This window comes from Ammodytes marinus (genome assembly GCF_949987685.1).
Source record: "Ammodytes marinus genome assembly, chromosome: 1".
NCBI classification, from domain to species: domain Eukaryota; kingdom Metazoa; phylum Chordata; class Actinopteri; order Uranoscopiformes; family Ammodytidae; genus Ammodytes; species Ammodytes marinus.
In genome coordinates, this window is record NC_137230.1 from 27085593 (window position 1) to 27107478 (window position 21886).

Genomic DNA, 21886 nt, shown 5'->3' on the forward strand with positions numbered 1-21886 from the left:
GTAGTGAGTTGAATATAGTTCAACTAGTATGTTTCTTTTTAAGATACATGTAATTGTAGGTATCCAGGATTTCACACAGAGAAAGGTTAGGTAAAAAATATTATGACTAGTAGTAGTAATAGTAGTATCACTGATTCCCAGGTTAGGGTTGTGGATAATATGAGATCACCATTGCTGCTGTAAGCAACAGACCAAGCAACAGCTTCAACTCTCTCCTCTTCAACGAATCAACAAGAAAACATGTGACTTTGCATGTGTGCACACCATTGTGTCATGTGTGAATCCTAACATGGACACGCATGTGTGTGTGTGTGTGTGTGTGCGTGTGCGTGTGTGTGTGTGTGCCCTAGATTACTATATTCCGGGCTACATATGATTAAAGTCATAAAGTTTAAACTCAGTGACGTTGCAAATAGGAGCAGAGTACTGACGTTATTGTTATTAAGTTCTTGTACTTGATGAGTACAATTGATGAAATTGCTTTCACTTCAGTAATGGATTTGAAGTATTATTCTCCTCTTGTTATTATCATATAAGGTATTCTGTGGGTAAAGCTTTCATATGTATAGACAGATCTGTTAAATTGCTGAATGATGGGGATAGGGTGTAATTTTATTGAAAAGATCGGTTACTCAGAATAAATGTGCTTTTACGTCCTCTTTAATTTTATACTCTATACTACTTGGAATAACATGTAGAGATGAAGTATATTGTAATTTTTCCTCATCTCCGTCTCTCTGCTTATCTCTCTCTCTCTCTGCAGGTGGCCATTATTGCTGGGAACTTTGAGCTGGCTGAGCTCGTCAAGAACCACAAAGACACAGATATCGGTAAGTAGCAAAGCACCAGCGCCTCTTTTCTTCTCCTCTATCCATCCATTCATCTCTCTCACCTGTTCGTCCCTCAGCCACCCAGCGCACATTCCTGAATCTCCCCCAAGGATACATTTCAAATCCTTCCACCGTTTTATCCTCCTAAATGACCTCGTGGTATAATCCCTCTGCGGGATTACGATAGCGTTGGCCGCAGGATGAAAGTTTATGTTTACACCAGGAAAGCCAGCGGCCCCCATTAGGCCTGGAGAAATGATCAATGCCTCAGCGTTTCCTTTAGTGGGGAGCTGATCTGAAGACTAGAATGGGTTTGAGAAGTGTAGACAACTCGCCAGGACTTGAACGGTTGGTTACAGTCATGAGTTTACGCCCAAAACAATCAGAGTTATTTCCCAGTAATGCAGAGCTACAAAAATGTCATTTTTATTTATTTTGGTGATTTGTTTTTTCTTCTTTTTATTTTCATTTATTTTTGTATGCCGTACTGTCAACTATAATCATAAGCAACTGCTAATGCAATGATATTGAGAGAATGGTTTGCACAGATAGGACTGGGATGCAGATGTATTGGTAAGGTTGGGGATTCAAGCAACCACAGCAAATTATACTTTCATTCTGTGTTATTACCTACTTCATGTCAAAGGTTTACATTTTGTTAAAGACCTCATTTAAATATGCAAAATGGGGTTAGGCCTATACTGTATGAGATTATTTCACTCTGCATCAGTGTGTGTGAGAGAGGGAGTTGAGAACAGGAAATATTTCTCGGAAGCATACAAAATAAAAATAAAACATTTTTGGAACACATTCCATGTTTTGTTTTGATTTTCCTTTGTCTTGCTTATTGTTACCTTTGTTGCTTGGTTGCCACTTACTGTGTGTGTGTGTGTGTGTGTGTGTGTGTGTGTGTGTGTGTGTGTGTGTGTGTGTGTGTGTGTGTGTGTGTGTGTGTGTGTGTGTGTGTGTGTGTGTGTCTGTGTGTCTGGAGAGAAAGAGTGGTGATGGAAAAAGACTCTGACTTACAGTAATACCTGATTGTGTTGCATTTTAAGTTTAAAATGCTCTATGTTGCTTACAACTGTACCGGTGCTGAAATGAACACAGAGCCCTACTTGGATACAGGCTCAGTTGAGTAGTTTGTGTTGCACACAGGGAGATAGCCCAGGGATTACCAGGAAATGAGAAAAGATGAACAAACAAATTAATATATAAAGGAGGACAGAGAAAGATTGAGGAGGGAATGAATGATGAGAGAGAGACAGAGAGAGAGAGAGAGAGAGAGAGATCTAATTTAATCTAAAGACATAATCCTGCAATTGTTTCCCTCTCTCATGGACACATACTGTACATTGTGGCGACCTGGTGTAGGGCTAAATGGGACACACCGGAGGGGCAGGATTAACCACCAAAGCGTGCTGCTTTTGCTGTCCATGTCTGGTACACACCCTGTCCTCCTTCCATTCACACCATTTCACCCCATTTAAACAAGTGCTCAGATGTAGCTTTGAGCGCTAGCCAGGATTAGCCAAAGGTGATCAGATCAGATCGTGTGTCGGCCATCTCCCCCTCGTGTTTGGACCAACTTTATTCTGTCTATGTCCCTGTGAGCTGTCGCTATGGTGGACTTGGGGGATGGGATTTATTTACTTCTGTTTTTTTCGATTGGCTACCATGGGTTCAGCCTGCTGCAAAGGTGGGTGCCCCCAACCCTTCCGACCACACACTACCCCATACTCCCATTGACCCCACTATCTCATTTTCTTGACTCACTGGCCAACCTCAAGCACACACTCACAGACTTGCCCAGACCATACCTTCTCTGCAGCTTGTGTTGTATTGAGCATCCTACTGGATAGATCAGCTTTAGTGTGTTTGGTGCTTAAAGTGGTTGTGTGTGTGTGTGTGTGTGTGTGTGTGTGTGTGTGTGTGCGTGTGTGTGTGTGTGTGCGCGCGTGCGTGCGTGCGTGCGTGTGTGTGTGTGTGTGTGTGTTGTGCTTATTGGTCTTAACACCATAAACCTTCTGGCTTTCACAGTTTTTCTTGTTTGCTCTGTCAGGATGATGTAACAGTACAGCCACACACATTTTCTGTTTTTTATGTGTCACTTTTTATATAATTTACTACACCCTCAAGGCAAAATTGTAATGGCCAATAGGCCTCTATACACCCTGTGGCCCTGAAATAGCTATAGATTCAGTGTGTCATACGTGTGATTAGAGTGGTGATTAGATTAACTTCAGTTGTATTTTTGAAATATAAAGCACTAGGGAAAAGTAGCCCTAAAATGAAATAATGAAAAATATAGAACAGACACATCTAAAGATCGAATGACACAGATCTCCTTCTGTCTGTATAAACACAGAGCCTCCCGATAATAGTACATCTATATAATGACCTTAGTCCACAGTTTCACTGTGAGATGTGGGTACATACAGCTTTGGTTGGCAGAAGAAGAATTATACAAGTTCAAGTCTACCTTTAACTGTACAGAAACAATTAGTTTATTTATCGATAATCATAAACTTAATTGCTAATCATTTTGATAATCGATTAAAATGGTTAATCAAGCAAAATGCCAGAAAAAATGGCACTCTTTTGCAATTGTACTACTAAAAAATCCGTATTTGCAGCACAAGCCTTTACTATTTTACTTTATATTGTTTATATGCATATCATTTGTTTAATGTGTGTTTCTTAAAACCTATTAGAAGAATTAGAAGTCTCAAAAAACGGAAGGTATTGGTTAACATAATGCAGTCTGCAGCGGTAACTATCAACATTCAGCTGTTTACTACATGTACTTTCACATATACAGTAAATGGAAGTCATGTAAGAATAAAAGACGGCACTGCCAACCACAGTGTTGGTGCCTGATAAATTCAGGTTAAATGCCTGACAGGAAGCAGCGATGAGCAGCAGTGCTTCTTGTTATAATCTTAATTAGGTGATTATGAGTTATTCTGAGACGTGGAAGCTCGTAATCAATCAGCCAGTTATTACATGTGTTTGCTCTGAGTTCCTCCTCACCCATAGTGGAGAGATGACTAATCCAACTTCAGTTTCAAGTGCTTGAATACAGTAAATTATCACATCAGTCGGGCATTCAGTGTTACCGCCATTTCTGGGGCTGACGAAGTAGCTAACAAAATGATTGCTGGTGGAGAAAGGGAGGCTTCTCAAGGACAAGGGCATCCATTTACCTATGTAGCCTGATGGTTCTTCATGCGGTTAATGTGTGTGACGGTGACCTTTTCATACAGTGGTTAGTAGTCATTCAATGGGCTGCACACAGACACATGTTACAATGGGGTCAAATATAGTGTGCAATACTTAAGGTTAGGAGGCTAGTTACGGTAGGCTCACTCCCTATTATCAGTAGTGGTAGGAGAAGATAGTTGTAGTAGAAGTAGTCACTGTCAGAATGATTCTGACTGATACTGGACCTTCGTATGTATCCAGGAGTCAATGTCTGTATTTCACAGTGAAATATCTAATAATATTGGACGATGTTTCCTTTTCATTAAACATGTGGGCAAGGATCCCTCAAAAGTGTAATTTTATCGAGGTATTGATGCCAATTTTCAACTGCAAAAACAATACAAACATGCATAATGAAAAATAAAACCTCCTGAATGTCCCCAAAAGGAATTAATGATAAGTACTACTTCATAAAAGCGGTGTCATATTACTTCCATTCTCACTTACTTTGTCTAGCTTCTGTTCAGCTTTTGAATTAGTTTAAAATCCAGTTGTTTGTATATGCTATAATGTTTTGGAACTTGGACCTGAGAGCCTTTGACCAAAGGCTGTCCCTAGAATCAACCTTGTTGCCGGGGTGAAAGGCCTTACTCCATAGCTGCCCCAAAAACCTTAACCCCTCACAGGCTAAATCTGTAATCCTCATCATGAAAGATTATGTATTCTAGCAAGTTGCATTGCTCTTAAACTAGCAAACTATTGAACCTGTCAAAATAGCATTTAACGCAAAGCACAGCTGTGTCTAAGTGTACATGGCGCCACCAGTGTAGCTGTAGAGCCATGGTCTTCTTTATTGTTTCTAACTTTTCCCTTAACTTGTCCTCTCTAGTCTATGTTTTTGTACATAGAAATTGCAGCCAACCATGAAACATAACAATAAGAAAAACATTAATACATCCACACAATTCTCTTAAACATCTTTTGTCTTTTCCATTTCATTCATAACAAATTTTCATTTTACATATTGCTTTTTTTACTTGCGGCAATGAGGACATTAATAAGAAGAAAAACTCTGCAGCTAAACATGAACCTGGGTCACAGCAGTGTCCAACAACAAGACAACAATTATGAAAACAATAGAAACATTTAAACAACTAATGCATCACCATGTGTTCATTCTAAAATATGCTCCTGGAAAAAAAAAATTATTTAGTTTCTTTACAATTGATTCTTACTCTGAAATGAGACAAACACGCGCACACACACACACACACACACACACACACACACACACATGGTATAGTATAATGAATGTGTGTATGGTGGGGATGTCTGTAGAAGATATGTGCTGTATTTTGTCCTCTCCATACAGCACTATGCGTGTGTAAGAATGATTGACGGATTGACGTATTAGACCACCAGCTGCCAGAGTGTGATAATCCGACAGGGAGTATTTATTCACACACACTTTCAATTTATACACACACACACACACACACTCACTCAAATGTACAGTATGTGACACATTCACACTCACAACCACTTTCACACTCTCTTCTATTGCATTATGGTTCACAGTTTAGAGGACGCTTTCCATCTGCTTCGCCGATTTACCTTCATCTGAAGTCCATTCTGAACTGCACCTGAACACAACGCCAATTCCTGCAAGAGCCGTGAAACATTATTGTTAAAATCCTTTAAAAAAATAATTTGCTAGCCGACACACAGCAGGGGGGTCTCTGCTGCTTGAAAACAGACATCTATAGCTGTCAGTCAGTCAACAGTCACGCAGAGCAGAAGGGACTGATGCATCAAGGTTGATGGCTATATTCACAAAGCAAAGCAGTTAATATTGAGGGCGAAGAAAAATCCCCTCATACAAAAATGAAATCAATTATAGAGGCAGTATTTTCACTTTCCCAAGTTTATTTGCATAACTGTAATCAATGTTCTGTTTCTTAATAAGATTGATGGTTCTTATCCTTTGGCATGAAACCCAAGGTGTATAGTTAATAGATCAATAAGAAATAGATTACATGAATAAATACGGACACAATGTATCATTGAAATGGGAAATGATCAAATAACCAATCAGCACATTGTTATATTCAGTATTGTTACTAATTTCACAATTATAATTTATGCTCATAATTATTCATTCCAGCTGTTTTAATTTGAAATTCTTTCCACGCTGCCCTTCAATTGAAACTAAGCTCCTTTACGTCAACTGCTCCTGTACAATCTTTTACATGCACCAGAATGTGGCTTTATTTGCTTTGAAAATGCCTGTACTGAAATCGTTTGGTGTTGTTCTTCTCATCCAACCGTAAGCAAGAAAGTGAAATAGTGTATTTCACCAAATTATTATTTCCTTCATTTCATTTAAATATGAACTAGTTAAAAATAGCTATTGGAACATGACGTGTCGAAGAAATGTTTGTAAAAGTTTATTTTATTTGGCCGTCATGAGTAGGGGAAGGTGGGGTGATTTGTTGTGTCACAATGACAAAGTCACCATCATCATCTTTCTGGCCATCTGAACTCTCATCAGTGGTGTCGTTAAGTGGAATTGAGATGTCACTCTCTCCTGAGCTACTGTAGACTATCACTTTCTTTTGGTGACCAGCGTATACAGCCATGCCACTGGCACAACTCTCAGAAATGTACTTTGCACTAGTTGCTCCGTGCTTGTGGAACCAACTGCCACCTGACAAATGTGATTCCCCCTACATTTCTGCCTTTAAATCAAGGCTCAAAACCCATATGTACACCCTGGTGTTTCCTCCCCATTAACCTCTGCACTACTTACTTACCTCTGCACTACTATCTGTGTTTATGTGGATGTATGGGCTTTACGTCTTTTATTTTGGTTATTGTTATTTTACCTTCATTGTTTACCTACTGAATGCACTATGTACAGCACTTTGGACAGTGCAAACTGTCATAAATGTGCTTTTATAAATACATTTTACTTACTTACTTACTTATAACTCACCCAGGCCCTTGCGCACAAATCACCCCATCCCCAGAATTTTGGATAATAGGCATGATGCAGCAATTTAGGGTTGACATTGTGCTAACTATATAGACTCAAAGTGTAGCATACCAAAGCACTAAAACATGTGTCAAATGTTTTCAAACGTGTCTATAATTGTTCAGACACAATAATCAAAAAACCTTGATCATGGAAATTTTACTTTGAAAGGCAAAACACAGTTTTTTGAGCTTAAATGTGCTTATATCTTATTCCTTGTGTCTCCCTTCTTTACAGGATGAGTCAAATGGATGGCTCTTCTTAAATATGTGGTCACATTTCCAATTTCTTCCACGGTTTTCTAGAAACAAGGGGTTTTGCAACTTCCAAAATGCACAAATCACCCCACCTTCCCCTATATAGTATAAATACCTATTCCAACTTTTCTGAAACTTTGTTGCTGTGTAACTTTTCATGAACTGACGGAAACCGCCTTGAGAGTGAATAGTTTTTTCCCCCTCAGCTGAAAGCCGGAGCTGTGAGATTTAAAATAACAATAATTTGCTTTAAAGTACAGAGAAGGAGAATTTTCCTTTTTTTTCTCTCTCTCTCTGTTCTGTCCTGCTCTGCTCGACTCAGGCTTTTGACGGAAAAGTGAAACTGTCTCCTCTGTCTACAGTAGATGAACCCAGCATCTACAGTATATCCACATACATTCACAGAGATGACCCGGTTTTGAAATGGTCAATGGCTTATTTGAACTCCAAAGCCGGGTTCAAATATTTTTTTCTGCCAGGAGCCGCTGTAGCTAGATGTCTATTCGAGTAGTTTTAACTGTTTGTGGCTGCAGTCTGCAATACTGTCCGTGTGTAACAAATTCCTCTAGAAAATAATGGGGCTGTAAATGTGGGAACAGAAGCCGCCGCCACACAATGCAACATCAATTGTTTCATCGAAGGCAGAAGATTAAATATTTATATCATGAGCAGAAATAACTAAATTGAGGCCGATAATTAAACACAAATGTGCATCCGTGCATCATAGCAGGATGCACTTTAGTTCATTCAGAACTTTTTTATAAAATTAATCACAAACAATTTTGCTACTTTTCTCTGTATATGGGAGAGTGGCCTAAGTTGTGCCACTTTTTACTCAAAGTGACTTTAAAGTGAGGCCTTGACAGTTATGTCTCCAACTCAAATGTGTACATATATTTCAGGATGTTTTGCATCCCTTCTTTACAGGATGAGTCAAATGGATTGCTCTTCTTAAATATGTGCTCACATTTCCAATTTCTTCCACGGTTTTCTAGAAACAAGGGGTGGCACAACTTCCCCACCAGCCACTCTCCCCTACATGAAGAATACATGTTTAATTTTTCACAATTGTGAACTCTGAAGTGTGTTATATAAAGACACTCTGAAAGCCATTCTATATGTGGCTGATTGTATCAGCACAGTACCCAAGAAGGAGGACAAATTGACTTCAAATTTCAACTGATGCTGATTTATATATTGTTGAATTCACATGAGGTTTCTACACTTGTCCTATTCACATCTTAAGCTGCTGCAACAAGTCATGTATATATAAATGTTTTGTCCTCATGCAAGGTCAATTATTCTGAAAACAAATTGGTGGAAATGACCATACAGCCCCGAGGGGAGCTTTCTTTCAATGGGAGACAAACAGCTAGACTACTCATTAGTATTGATGGGTGATATAATTAGAACAACTGCATATGATGGATTGGTGTGAACTGCATTAACTTCCAACATGACAATGCATCAATGCACAAAGCCATGTATGTGAAGAGTGGAATAATTTGCATTGAACGCTGACCTCAACCTCATTCTACGCTTTAGGGACAAACTGTATTTCACAATTCAAGTCAGGCAAGCAAATACATATTGCAGAACATGGGCCCAATAGATTTCTTTTTCTGTAAGCCCGTGTGGGTATTTTCCTGCATATACTGTATCATATTTGGACTAGTTTGAAAAGGCAGTGCCACAGTATGGAAAATACCCATTAAGGAAATATGCTCTCATCACTGCTTTATTGCATACTTTATGACAACATATGCTTTGCCTGTAGCCATCTGGTGTGTTGCTCCTCGGTGGGGTCAGTTCTTGGATGAATTTGTATCAGTGTGTCACCATGCTTTGAAGTTGTAGTGGATAGAAAGAGAATGTGGAAATAGACTCTGTAGAAAAAGTCTTAGACGCAGAGCATCAACAAGCCTTCATTCAGCACGGACAGTTTGAAACTAGATGACTTCACACAACAGCAGAGCGTGCAATCAAACAGTGAACAAGGACAGAAGGAAGTACAGAGAGAGAGCGATACGTTACATATAGATGTACATTACGTCATAGAGGCAGGTGCGCTCGCTGGTGTGTAAGTGTATTTTTAATGATGTATGGAGCCGTACCCATTGAGTTGCTTAGCAACAAGGATTTGTTTCTTGAAAAAGCTGCTCACTTCCTGAAAGAATCCAAAAAGGATCATTCCATCGTGAACCGCTAATGCGTTGGCCTCAGATTTATTCCCAGAAACGTATCTAAAAGGCGCTAGTTGTTTAAACAACTGAAATCACTTGTTCATCTCAGTTTACATATCAAAATACTTCATCATTTGTATCATCACATTGCAACACTTTATATACAGTATATAAAACTGACAGGCATTGATGCTGCTTATTATTGAAAATCACTAATTAAAAAACCGCCTTTCTCATTTACGTATATGAACCAGACAAGTTATATTTTGTTTGACTTTTTTTTCCATCTAGAAAGAGTCATATTCTATTATTCGCTCATAACGTTAACCAACCACCACAGTACATTGTACTTTTAACATGAGCTCAGGCTCAACTATAGAGACCTGTCAGGGTTTGTAGCTGACACAGAGATGTTGAACTTATTAATGTTGAACCATTATGTGTTTGGTATCATTTTAAATGTTAATTAATTCAATGGATTCCATTAGGTTCTCTAGTATTACTCATGTAATTGTGTCTCGAATCATTTGGATGTAACTGTCTGTTGTTTTAGACCAATTAGACTTAAACATATAAGTCACTGTCCGTTTTGAGAAATTCCAATATTTGAATAGTTAAAGCTGTTGTATATAACCTAAAGATCCCTTCTCTTTTTCTTAGCTTTAAGAAACCTGTTTTCTTTGTTTCCAACCTTAAAACAAACTGACACACAAAGACACACACACAATGTTCCCTTAATCCCTTTGTATCCTGCTGTTGTTCCACATAAAAATATCCAGACATCATACAGTAGTCTTGGTTTCCCTTTTATATTTTCCCTTGGTATAAGCATCCCTCCATTTCCATTTGTTTGTTTTGAAGAAAGATGTTTTCATACTGTCTCTCTCTCTTTCTCTCTCTCTCTCTCTCTCTCTCTCTCTCTCTCTTGGGGATTCCAATCTGCACAGTCAGTTGTTATTTTCTCTGTTCTCTTCATGTTTTATTAATGTTATGTGTGCTAACGAATTGCCTCTAATCACCTGAGGCTGTGACTCTCACCGAGATTCACAAGACTGAATGCTATGTTATCATCCAATAGGACCATTTTTGATACCACTCTGTGAGTGGAAAAGCTTTTAAATGGTAGAAGAGGGCAAGTCTTTTATTTTCATTTTGTGCTGAATGGTTTCGCAGATAATTTGTTCCTGAAATACACATTTTTCCATTTCATTCAAAAAGAGGTCAAGTTTTATTTCCACACAGAATTTAATTCTTTTTACAGACAATACTCCTCTGAGGTAGCATTCAGATGGCAAAAAAAAATCTCAGAGCAATTACTATAAATAATTGCAAAGAATGTAACTAAACGATCAAAACAAAATGTGCAAAGGAAATAAAAGTGATTTGCGCTGCATAGTCTGTTTTTCTGCCACTGTCAGGGAGGAACAACCTTCATCATTATCTGACAATAGCACCTGATATCTCAGGTCAGTAGGTTTGAACCTACAGACTCGACTCTGACACCTGTGTCCAAAGTTACAGTGTTGCTTTGAGGGACATTCTCTTGGGTCACTGGTGTAACAGATATTCTACGGAAGGTCTTTGGGCCAGCAGATGTAATTATACTGTTATATAATCAAATATCAGCGAACAATACAACAGAATGCACAACTTTTACACCTCCATTCTTGTTCTACTTTTCCATCTATTTCTGTTAAGACATTACAAGGGCAACTACTAGAATTACACTCTGTGCAGTTGTGCAGTACCAGTCTCTCCCTTGTGTGAGAGGGAATGAGAAGGACAGGGGGAGGTGTGTAAAGAGGCGGGGTAAGGGAAGTGTGTGTGTGTGTGTGTGTGTGTGTGTGTGTGTGTGTGTGTGTGTGTGTGTGTGTGTGCGCGCGCGTGTGCGTGCGTGTGTGTGTGTGTGCGTGCGTGTGTATGTGTGTTAGCGGAAGGGGGCCGTGCTGGTTTACCAGGGAGGCGGTGGTAGTGGAAGGTGTGAATGGTATCATGTGCGCTTCGCGCGGCTGCTCCGAGAGTCACTGTCCATGGTGCTGAAAGGGAAACTCGGGCTCTAAAAAGTCTTGTAATATGCACGAATTGTGACGCAAAGTCGGAGTAGCAAAGGAGTGAAAATGAAGTCGATCATCAATGCCTTAAAAAAGGAAGGTAAGCAGCCTGCTCTTTCTTTTTATACTTTTCAAATCGGGCGCTTCGGTTTCGGACGTTAAGCGTTTGCGCAATACCTCCACTTTCAACGTAAGGTGATTTTGGAGCAATTTTCTGTTGCTTCTTTTAGAAAACTACACATGCCTTGCCTTCCTTGTCTCTTTGAAAGTGCTCAGCTTCATATCAGTGTTTGTTTTACCGTCGATATTAGGATGTAGGTGGTCGGCGTGTGTTGAGATGACAAGAATAGGCTAATCCATTTCTTAAAAAGAAAAGGAGGTAGCAAGAACCTTGGTCTAGTTTTAGGGGCCACATTGAGAGATGAAAAATGGGACTTCAATGTGGAGAAAACAGCCAGTGACGTAACAACGTGCTTGTTCCCCTCAGCAAAACCCCTTTCCATCTGCCCGTGTGTGAAATCATGTTGGTGGCTTGAAGCTGTGATTCATCCGCTGCTACTTTCTCAATGAGACTCGCAAGCAGGGCTGCGCAGCGGGCTGCGTAGCATATAGGCGGTGAAAGGGTGCCAAAAATCTGGATTCTGTGGCAATCAATAGACACACAGATGACAGATTTGTATATACTACTACATTTGATGCTATTTTTTTCGTATATAAACATACACTAATTAGCGCCATTAAGTAGGATTGATTGCATTATTAGGACTGTTGTATTGGATTAAATTACGTGTTAATACTAAATTGGCAGCTCAGTGTAACTATCTTTTGTGTGAAATGATTGTAAGTGTGAAAAGCTGGCAAGTTTGTACCAAGGTGCACTAGGCAAGTGAGAGAGGTTTGATATCATTGAATGTCCCTACAACTGCAGTTGTTTAATGTACAATCTAGTGAGTTATTCTAATCTGTTCTTATGGGACAGAAACTGTGATATGTCAGGCTCTGTAAAACTAAGCTTTGCTTGCTGGAATGTCTCGCACCTTTGTAATGGTGGGAAGATGCAAAACAGTGCCTGAAAGGCTTCAACTCAGAAAACAGTAATCTGAAGGTGGCATTAATGTGTATAAGAGTGTGTGCAGTTTAAGTCACTATTTAATGTTAATGGTAACTAGAGACATCAACACAGCACAGATTCCACTTAATATCATGACGGTGTTACAATAAAAAATTACAATTTATATCTGTAAATTGAGGTTCAGGTAACTTATGAATCATATTCATTTTGCATCATCCACTGGCAGCCAGGAGTGGCAAAGCAATGCATTGTGGAATTTTTATAAAATATTGGGAAGTCACTTTAACTTCTTGTTGACATACATGCATACACACATGTTATATTTACAATTCAGGAACTAAAAGGTTTTAGATAGGTAGTGATTTTCGATGCTGCAAAGCCAAGGGGAAATGGCCTCTATGCTTCCAGAACATACAAAATTCATTGGAACAACGGAATGAGAGAGCAGAGAAGAATTGGACTCTACTATCCAATAGGGCAAGATGCAATGTTATCAGCAATGTATATTTCAACATTGCTTTCCTAGCTAGTTATTTTGATTTTAGATTGTGATCAAGCAAAGCCAAATAATGTATTGCCTGTGTCAGATGATCACAAAATCTCCCTACACACTTTTATTACATCATTGGTACTACTTGCTGTCGTTTAGTCTGGCTTTGTGAGACTGCATCATTGGCAACAGTCCACTAAAACGTTTTAACCCTCGTAATGTACTCACGACTGACTTACACCCATGGTCCTCTGGGGTCATTTTGACCCCAAATGGTTTGGTGTTTTTTTAAAGCCTAAAGTATAAATTGTCAATACATTTTGTGTTACACCTTTAGTCTGACTTGAGTCCAACCCATTACCACAAATATTTCCCTTAGTTTGGGAATTTTAGGACAACAATTTTTTCGATTTACAGTTTTTCTCGGTCGCTTTGGTGCTTTTCTCACATCACTATTAACATTTGCACAGCAGTTAGTGCATTTCTCGGTAACACTTTATAATAACTATCCGTTGTAACTCGTTAATAGATCATTAGTAAACTCTTAATTAATGATTATTAATGATTTGTTAAGTGTTTGTTAGCAGTTTGTTAAGGATTTATAACAATGGTAGATAGTTAATATCTTAATAATTGAATCAGTTCATCTGGGAGGTAATCCGAGATTAACTGATCACGTCACGTTCAAGTCCATGGCATGCACAGTGTGTATTGAGTTTATTTAAAAATATTTGAAAATGGGGCTGCCCTTAGTTGCCCATGCACTGTGTATAGTCTATAGCCTATTTCAGCCACGTCGGTATCTCGGATTACCTCCCAGATGAACTGATTCAATTATTAAGATATTAACTATCTACCATTGTTATAAATCCTTAACAAACTGCTAACAAACACTTAACAAATCATTAATAATCATTAATTAAGAGTTTACTAATGATCTATTAACGAGTTACAACGGATAGTTATTATAAAGTGTTACCCATTTCTCAAAACAATTAGTGCAAACTGCAAAACCTAGTGGATAACCTGCAAAAGTACGTCACTTGCTCAAAATGGATAGTCTATTCCTCAAAAGCAAGTATTCATGTCAATTAAACTGCCAGTGTCATCAAAATGAGAAGTCTTGACACCATTGTTTATGAACAAGATAGTCAAATGGCTTTGTCATGTTTTCATTATGACAGTTTATTCTCTCAGTGTTTTCCAATGCAAAAAAAAGGTCAGAACTCGGTGACACTACCTGAAAATGCTCAAGACAGCACTATACACTACTTGTACAGCCATCTGAAAACATTAACTACATTAAAGTTACACATTGCTGTAGTTAGGGGAGTAAGTGAGTACAAGACACTGAATACGTATGTTTCACATTTTTACTGTATATGCTCTTTGCAATTCTACAGCATTGTGCAAAAGAAAAATACAATTCAGTCACTTATTTAGAACAAACATAAAAAAACACTTTTGGTAGAGCTGTGCACAAATGTGAACAATATAACAGGACATATTGTAACTGAACATATATAGGTAAATAAATCATTCTGACACATCCAGACGTTCCTGTCTGTCTGGCCACATATTTTCATCTACATCACAACGGATATTATCCCTTGCAATGCAGGGAGGAAAGTATCTATGATAAAGAAAAGGTATAAAATTTGCTTGACAGAATTTGATAACTAGTTCAACAATTTTGTATGTAATGACTCAAGCAATGAAATGAAGACTATTTATTAGTTTTATTGAGAACGACTATCCATCATCCATAAGTATAGTTCATTTTGACTGACGTGACATAAGCAAATGACAATGTTATAAAACAGCAGAGAATTGTATGAAAGCAACTGATACATGTCCAAAAGCATTTGCAATTTGTTCAGAGGAAGGAGAAATTGCTACTATGATGTGCTCAAATGACTAAATGTTGCGGAGGTTGAAATAATAGTTATGAGAATTTTCATTCTGATCTGAGAAAAGCACCAAAGCAACTGAGAAAAACTGTAATGGCATAAATTATTTAAATGATGATTAAAACAATTACACTTTTGACTCACTTGCTGTCGGGTGTTTCCGTTTTGATTGTTTGCATGTTTGTAATTTGCTCAAATTAACTTGACTCTGATTAAGATTCTCTTTTCCCTCATTGCAGAATTTGCCTTCCACTCACCATTTCAGCTAAATTATACTTTTGCTTAATTTCTTTTCATTTATCTTTGTGAATTGCAGCATGAATTGAGCAGAGCAATGGGTTACCTGTGTGGTCTATGGGTCAACTATGAACCGCAGAATCCTTGGCTCGGTTCTTTTGTTGTATATTTCCTATCTCTTCCTCTCTTTTCTTGTTGTCTCTGCTCTATCCCTATCCGAACAAAGGATACAATGCTGTCACAATTGAACTAAAAAAGAAAGAAAGAAACTAGCATGGTAGACTTGTTTTGATGAATATACATTTCGGGATAAGTCATTACAGGGTTTGAAGTGAGTGAGTCTTTTCTCAGGTTAAGAACAATTTTAACTGTAACTTTACATGTGTCGAACTGAAGTTTTCTGGTGAAGGCAGAAGTGAAAAAGAATTGCTGACTTATTCATCGTTCACATATGACAAACCTGAGTACATAAGTCTTGATTATTGGCTGCTACATAGACTCTGCGGCTCTCTGGATTGACTGCTTGTTGATCGGTTACATGAACATCTTGGTTATAAATGTACAGACTTTAACCTGGATTGTATTTTTCATTATGTTCAGCACGCCACGTGTTGGCACAAACTGGACTGTTGAGAGAGACAAACGCCATGCAAACTTTCTTCCTGAAGCAGCTTAATGTATTAGCATAATGTCTACATCATCTAGCTTGACTGAGTGCTTCCAGACTCGCTGACCTCTGACTCGCGTCCTGTGTTTCAAGAGCGTTTAATCATATAGATCCCACTGATTGCTTTCCCAACTCTTACATAAGATGCTTGGATTCTTTTGACTCTCGTTTTACTTGATCATTAATTTCTACTGACGATTGTGTGCAGAAGATTCAGAGAAAGAGAGGGAGCTAGTCGAGACATTAGTCTAGGATGTTCAGCTGAAGTTAATACCTGTCCCACCAGCTTGGAGGCTGTACACACACACCCCAGGCACTCACACAGATAGCCTGTTAGCTCCTACACGTGCTATAGCTCATTAGATGATAGCACCTCTATTCTTCATCAACACGTCTGCTGTAGACACAGATAGAGAGAGAAAGGTCTGATATATTAGCCTGGGAAAGTGATAACGACTCAGTCAATTCTCTTTTCAAATGTTCAGGCTGCAGGGAAGTGACCAGCGAAAAACTGCATTACAGCTAATAGGCAACGATGCTAGCCTACTAAGCCTAGTGGAATTGTATTAATCAACTCATAATCAGGAGATTCTCATTGAAATGGCTGCCGGCCCTCTCCCTGCACTGTTGTAATGGTGAAAAGAGCCAGTGTATGTGTAGGCTCATCATCTCGCAATGTAATAGAGGAATGTATCCACGGGGAAATCAAGGCCAAGCTCTGTTACTGGTTCACTCTGACAGTATAGTGCAGGCAGTAGGGGTCATAGAAACTCTGCTCATGCAATCCTGATAATCATGCTAATGATGGTCAGAGAGAATGAGGACAGAGCAGTGCGAAGCATGGAGCCATGGACAATCGTCAATCTCACTGTATGTGCATGTGTTTGTGTGTGTGTGTGTGTGCCGCTGCCTTGTATGGCAGAGACAATTCTATCCTATATTGGTTTTAGCTGTCTTGTGTTGGAGTTGGCTCCACATAGTCAGAGAGGGAGAGATTAGATTTTTATGGATTGCTAAGGGAAAAAAATGTCATACAATAACACCAACTTGGTCGATGGATGGATGGATGGATGGATGGATGGATGGATGGATGGATGGATGGATGGATGGATGGATGGATGGATGGATGGATGGATGGATGGATGGATGGATGGATGGATAGATAGATAGATAGATAGATAGATAGATAGATAGATAGATAGATAGATAGATAGATAGATAGATAGATAGATAGATAGATAGATAGATAGATAGAGAGATAGATAGATAGATAGATAGATAGATAGATAGATAGATAGATAGATAGATAGATAGATAGATAGATAGATAGATAGATAGATAGATAGATAGATAGATAGATAGATAGATAGATAGATAGATAGATAGATAGATAGATAGATAGATAGATAGATAGATAGATAGATAGATAGATAGATAGATAGATAGATAGATACACATATGCTCTGCTATATAGAGCAATTTTGTACGGCACAGTTAAGGAACTCGTATTCAGATCTTTATTTATTTTTTAAATCAAAGGACTGGAAACTGGAAGCTACCAGTTGCATTCAATGTGATAGAGAGTAGTGATTGTGGTGAACAGTAAGTTTACTGTGACAAATGGCTTTGATATACGTGTGGTACTGGAAGAGGAAAGATTACAGAGCCTTTCTGGCACTTGCCTAATGTTGCCTTCACAATCAATGATGTCCAGTGGTATCAGAAACTTGTTGGGGAGAACACACACACAACCCAAGCTGACCAATCACAGTTATCTTGGTCTAAGCTTTGAACAGTCCCTTCACCTTCCAGGCAGACAATGCAAATGGGTTCCCATGAATGAGGCTGCATTGTAGTCAATACATGCACTAATTAAAGTGTGACCAAGTTCTCCTAGGAATAGAAATATAGCACTGGCAAGAAGCATAATCACCCCTTTTATTATGCAAATTGTGCAGTATGTTAAGAAATGTATGAGTATCAGAATGTCAGCAGTCCTATGGATACAATTCAGAAATTATAACACCAGCCAATCTCCACACATTCATGGTGTAAGCACATATATCTTATTTCTTTAGAATACATTATTGATTGGTTAAATACAGTATAAAGGTCACCTATTATGAAAATAAACTTGTTCATGTTTTTCATCATTAATATTAGAGACTCCCAAAGTATGAGAAAAAAACAACCATCTCTGTTTTTCTCAACCGCCACCTGTGTTCAAAAACCCCAGTCAGATCAGATGCCACCCATCATCATATGAGTCCATTGTAAAAGCATTCACAACATCACGGAAAGAGCAGTAAGTAGTGAAACAGAATTGATTAGGCAAGACCTTTTTACCTGTTACTTTCCAACTGAGGTTGGAGACTGTGATAACATTGCGAATAGGACTGCATCTAGATCTGGGTCAGCAATATAATGTTCTGTGGTGTTTGCCCAAATCACTTGCGAGGCAATAACTTGAAAGCTGGATCTCTAAGGGACATGTTTAAAATGATGTTGTATGTTTGTACTTATCCATAAAGTAAGATGATGATCAATAAAATAATCTCAAAGCATATTCCATCTCACAGATTTTAAACAAGATGGTGTGTGTGCATTCAGTTGTTGTTTTGATCAGTGCAGAATCACATGCTGTTGAGATGTTGTGTGCTGGGATAGACTCCAGCTCTCTGTGACCCTGCACAAAGGATGCAGGCGCACATAGATGAAACATACAGCAATACTTTGAAGGAATTGAACAGTCTTGTTTGATTGAAAAAAATAACATCTTAATGCTCGAGCCATCTTGTGTTTTATTCTTTGATACTTACTGGTTGGGCAACGTTATTGTAACAGGCAGCACCATATTGCAATAACAGTGCTAATGCTCTAAAGACCAGAGTTGGGGGTTAAAATCCTGTGGACACAGCAGCACCTTGCACCTTTAGTCTGGGTCCCTTTTAGATTTAGAAATGATGTTGTCATTAGGATAAACTGTAAAAATCGTTTTACAACTGTACAGTAATGGCATTTTCTTTAATAGTGGAGGAGAGTTCATTTAAATGCTTAGCTTAAAACTGCTTGAACAATCAACATCTTCGGACATTTACCTTTTCTAAAAAAAGAAAAAAGGAAGAAAATCACATTTCTACCTCAAACAAACACATGTGGTAGTTTGGAAGCCTCTTTCTAATATTTTTAGAAATATCACTCTCCCTCCAAACTTTGAAATTGAGGCTTGATGGTTCCATCAATTTGATAAACTAACAACACAGCAGCTTGAATAAGAGAAACCAGCCAAATGGGTCTACTACAACAACAAACATACTTTCTAAAATCCTCAAAGATGCATGAAAGTGTAATCCCCTCTCCCTCTCATTCCTTTGGCAGTGCCTTTCCGCGAGGCTCCGGCCTACTCCAAACGCCGGCGGGGTCCGTCCTCTGGGAACGGACAGGACCAGTCCCCTTCCTCGCTGACTGCTCCGCGGGTCCTCTTGCGCTCCAACAGTGACAACAACCTGACAGTGCTGCAGCAGCACGGCTCTGGCAACTGGGGCCCCCCTCTGCAGCAGCAGCAGCACCACCAACAACAACAACAGGCCCCGTCACACCTGCAGAGGGCCCCCCAGCAGGGTCACCCGCAGTCTGGCTCCTCAGCATTCCATCGCAGCCTGTCACCCCAGCTGCTCCAGCAGATGCCCAGTGGCAGCCCCAATGGCAACGTGGTGGTCCGGACCATGGGGAGGGGGGTGAGGAGCCGCTCACCCTCCCTCAGCCGGCTGGGGGAGGAGGCCAAGCGGGCACAGCAGCGCCAGCCAAGGTGAGCTCTATCTGCAATGCACTGGATAGTGTGGAGCATTGTTAGTGTGTGTGTGTGTGTGTGTGTGTGTGTGTGTGTGTGTGTGTGTGTGTGTGTGTGTGTGTGTGTGTGTGTGTGTGTGTGTGTGTGTGTGTGTGTGTGTGTGTGTGTGTGTGTGTGTGTGTGTGTGTGTGTGCGTGTGTGTGCGTGCGTGCAAGTGTGTGTTTGTGTCTGTAAGTAAGTAAGGCTTTTACTTATATAGCACTTTTTTAAAACATACAGTTACAAAGTGCTTCACACACACAAAATGTAAGTGAAAGAGAAATACAGAAAGTTGATAAAAAACATTGCACTTTATATAGAAAACACCACACACAGGAAAAAGAGAATAGACCAAAAGGCATCTATGAAAAGTGGGTCCTGTATAAGTGGGTGTTCAGACGCCGCTTAAAAGGGTTCACAGAATCAGCAGATCTGACGGATTGGGGGAGATGGTTGGCTCTAAGACTACGAAAACACGGTTTAGTTTCCTTTAGTTATGTAGTGGGAGCGTTTGAGATTCACCCTGCCTGTGTACGTTGTGTTTTTTATTTTCTGAGGTGTACACATGACCACATATAAATATAGTCCACATATATTTTGCTGTCGAGTTCAAGCCAAGCTGTGATCAGGTCAGGGCTGGCTATTTGCTGTCTTAAGATGTGAACGCTAACAATTTTACAATCGGGTGTCCAGAGAAAATTCCGGTCTGGAAAAAAATCGAGAGCAATAGAAGAATTACACTATAGAAAAGATTCCCTCCAGACCTCTCCATATTTGACAAAATGTTGGTTTTGTCTCTGCAGGTTTTGAGATAGCTGACTCTTGAAATATATCACAAACCCCTGAGCTCTAAATATAAGGTTGGGTAATCTGATTACTGACTTGCTGCATGTGCACACAGATTTACAGTAACCAGGTTACTACAGAGCAAGAACAAGCTTTCTCTGATGTGTGTAGCCTGGTTTCTTTGATTACCCTGGTCACTTTAAGGGGAACTGCACCGACTTTGCACATCAAAGTGTTGGGGAGTACTAACGCATTGGTGAAAACAGTTGTATGAGGCCTTGAGTGTCTCAAGCTGTGAGAATAAATCGTAACTTGTGTCAAGCCTCCAGGATACATTTGGTGCTACTTGCATGGCACAGTTGAATCTCAAACACAAACCCATGCCTGTCAGTTTGCATTGTGGGTCAAATAGGTACCACATTTTTATTTGTTTCTGTAGTAGTTACTATAAATGCCATTGCTCTGGTTCGATCTATCAGAAACTTAGTAAACAAGATCTCCCAGTGTGGCGTACAGTAAGTCTTCATCTACTGTATGTACGGTTACATCATATCCCACCATCCCCCCCATGCCAGATGATGTATGATGGTATCCTCTGGGAAACATGCCATCAAAAAGACTCTGGCTTCGTACAGTAGCTACGGCAACGGTTGCCATGGTTGCCTACAGCCACTTAGCAAATGTGTGCATGTTATCGTATGTGTGTGTAAGTATGTGCGCTTCATAAACCTGCTCTGAGGAAGGCTCAGTCCGACTTGAAGTCTCTTCAAGATTCCACCTCCACCTGAAGTTCATTCAGAAATTTCAAGTGACTGTACGTGTGCGTATCTGTGCTCTGTGCTCTTTGCTCTGTGCTCTCTGTGTGTGTGTGTGTGCGTGTGCGTGTGCGTGTGCGTGTGCGTGTGTGTGCGTGTGTGTGTGTGTGTGAACATGTGATCCGTGGATGATTAAAAGTGTGATGGACCTTTATCTCAGCGAGATGTTACCGTCAGTCCCGAATCTCCCGATTAAGACACTTGCTCTTTGGCCTCTTCCTCTACCACCTCCTCTTCCTCCCCCTTTCCTCCTCCTCCTCTTCCTTGGCAGAAGGACACATTTGGAAGCGCTAACACTACCCACACTCTGTAGCTCTGCCGCCGTCCAATGTCGAAGAGAGGAGACACGTATACATTATAGAAAGATTTTGAAGACAATTTAGACGGGATGAACTAAGAATGATGTGCAGAATGAGGGGTTTAGAGCATCAGTGAAGGGGACCGAGTTGAAAGAAGACAAGTGACAAGGGAGGGGGGAGGAAAGAAAGGCCAGAGAAATGGGGGAGGACAGTTGCCTTTGCCTC

The 21886-nt window shown here is 39.6% G+C and overlaps 1 protein-coding gene across 1 annotated transcript in view; it reads left to right on the top strand.

The window, feature by feature from the left end:
* LOC307271504 (SH3 and multiple ankyrin repeat domains protein 2-like) overlaps positions 1–21886 on the top strand; it is a gene marked incomplete at its 3' end in the record, with an annotated part of 122201 nt that overhangs the window by 35573 nt on the left and 64742 nt on the right. The window contains exons 9-10 of the mRNA XM_080053988.1: positions 764–830; positions 19311–19740. Of these exons, the coding sequence (XP_079910114.1) occupies positions 764–830; positions 19311–19740 (497 nt within the window). The remainder of the gene's footprint in view (positions 1–763; positions 831–19310; positions 19741–21886) is intronic.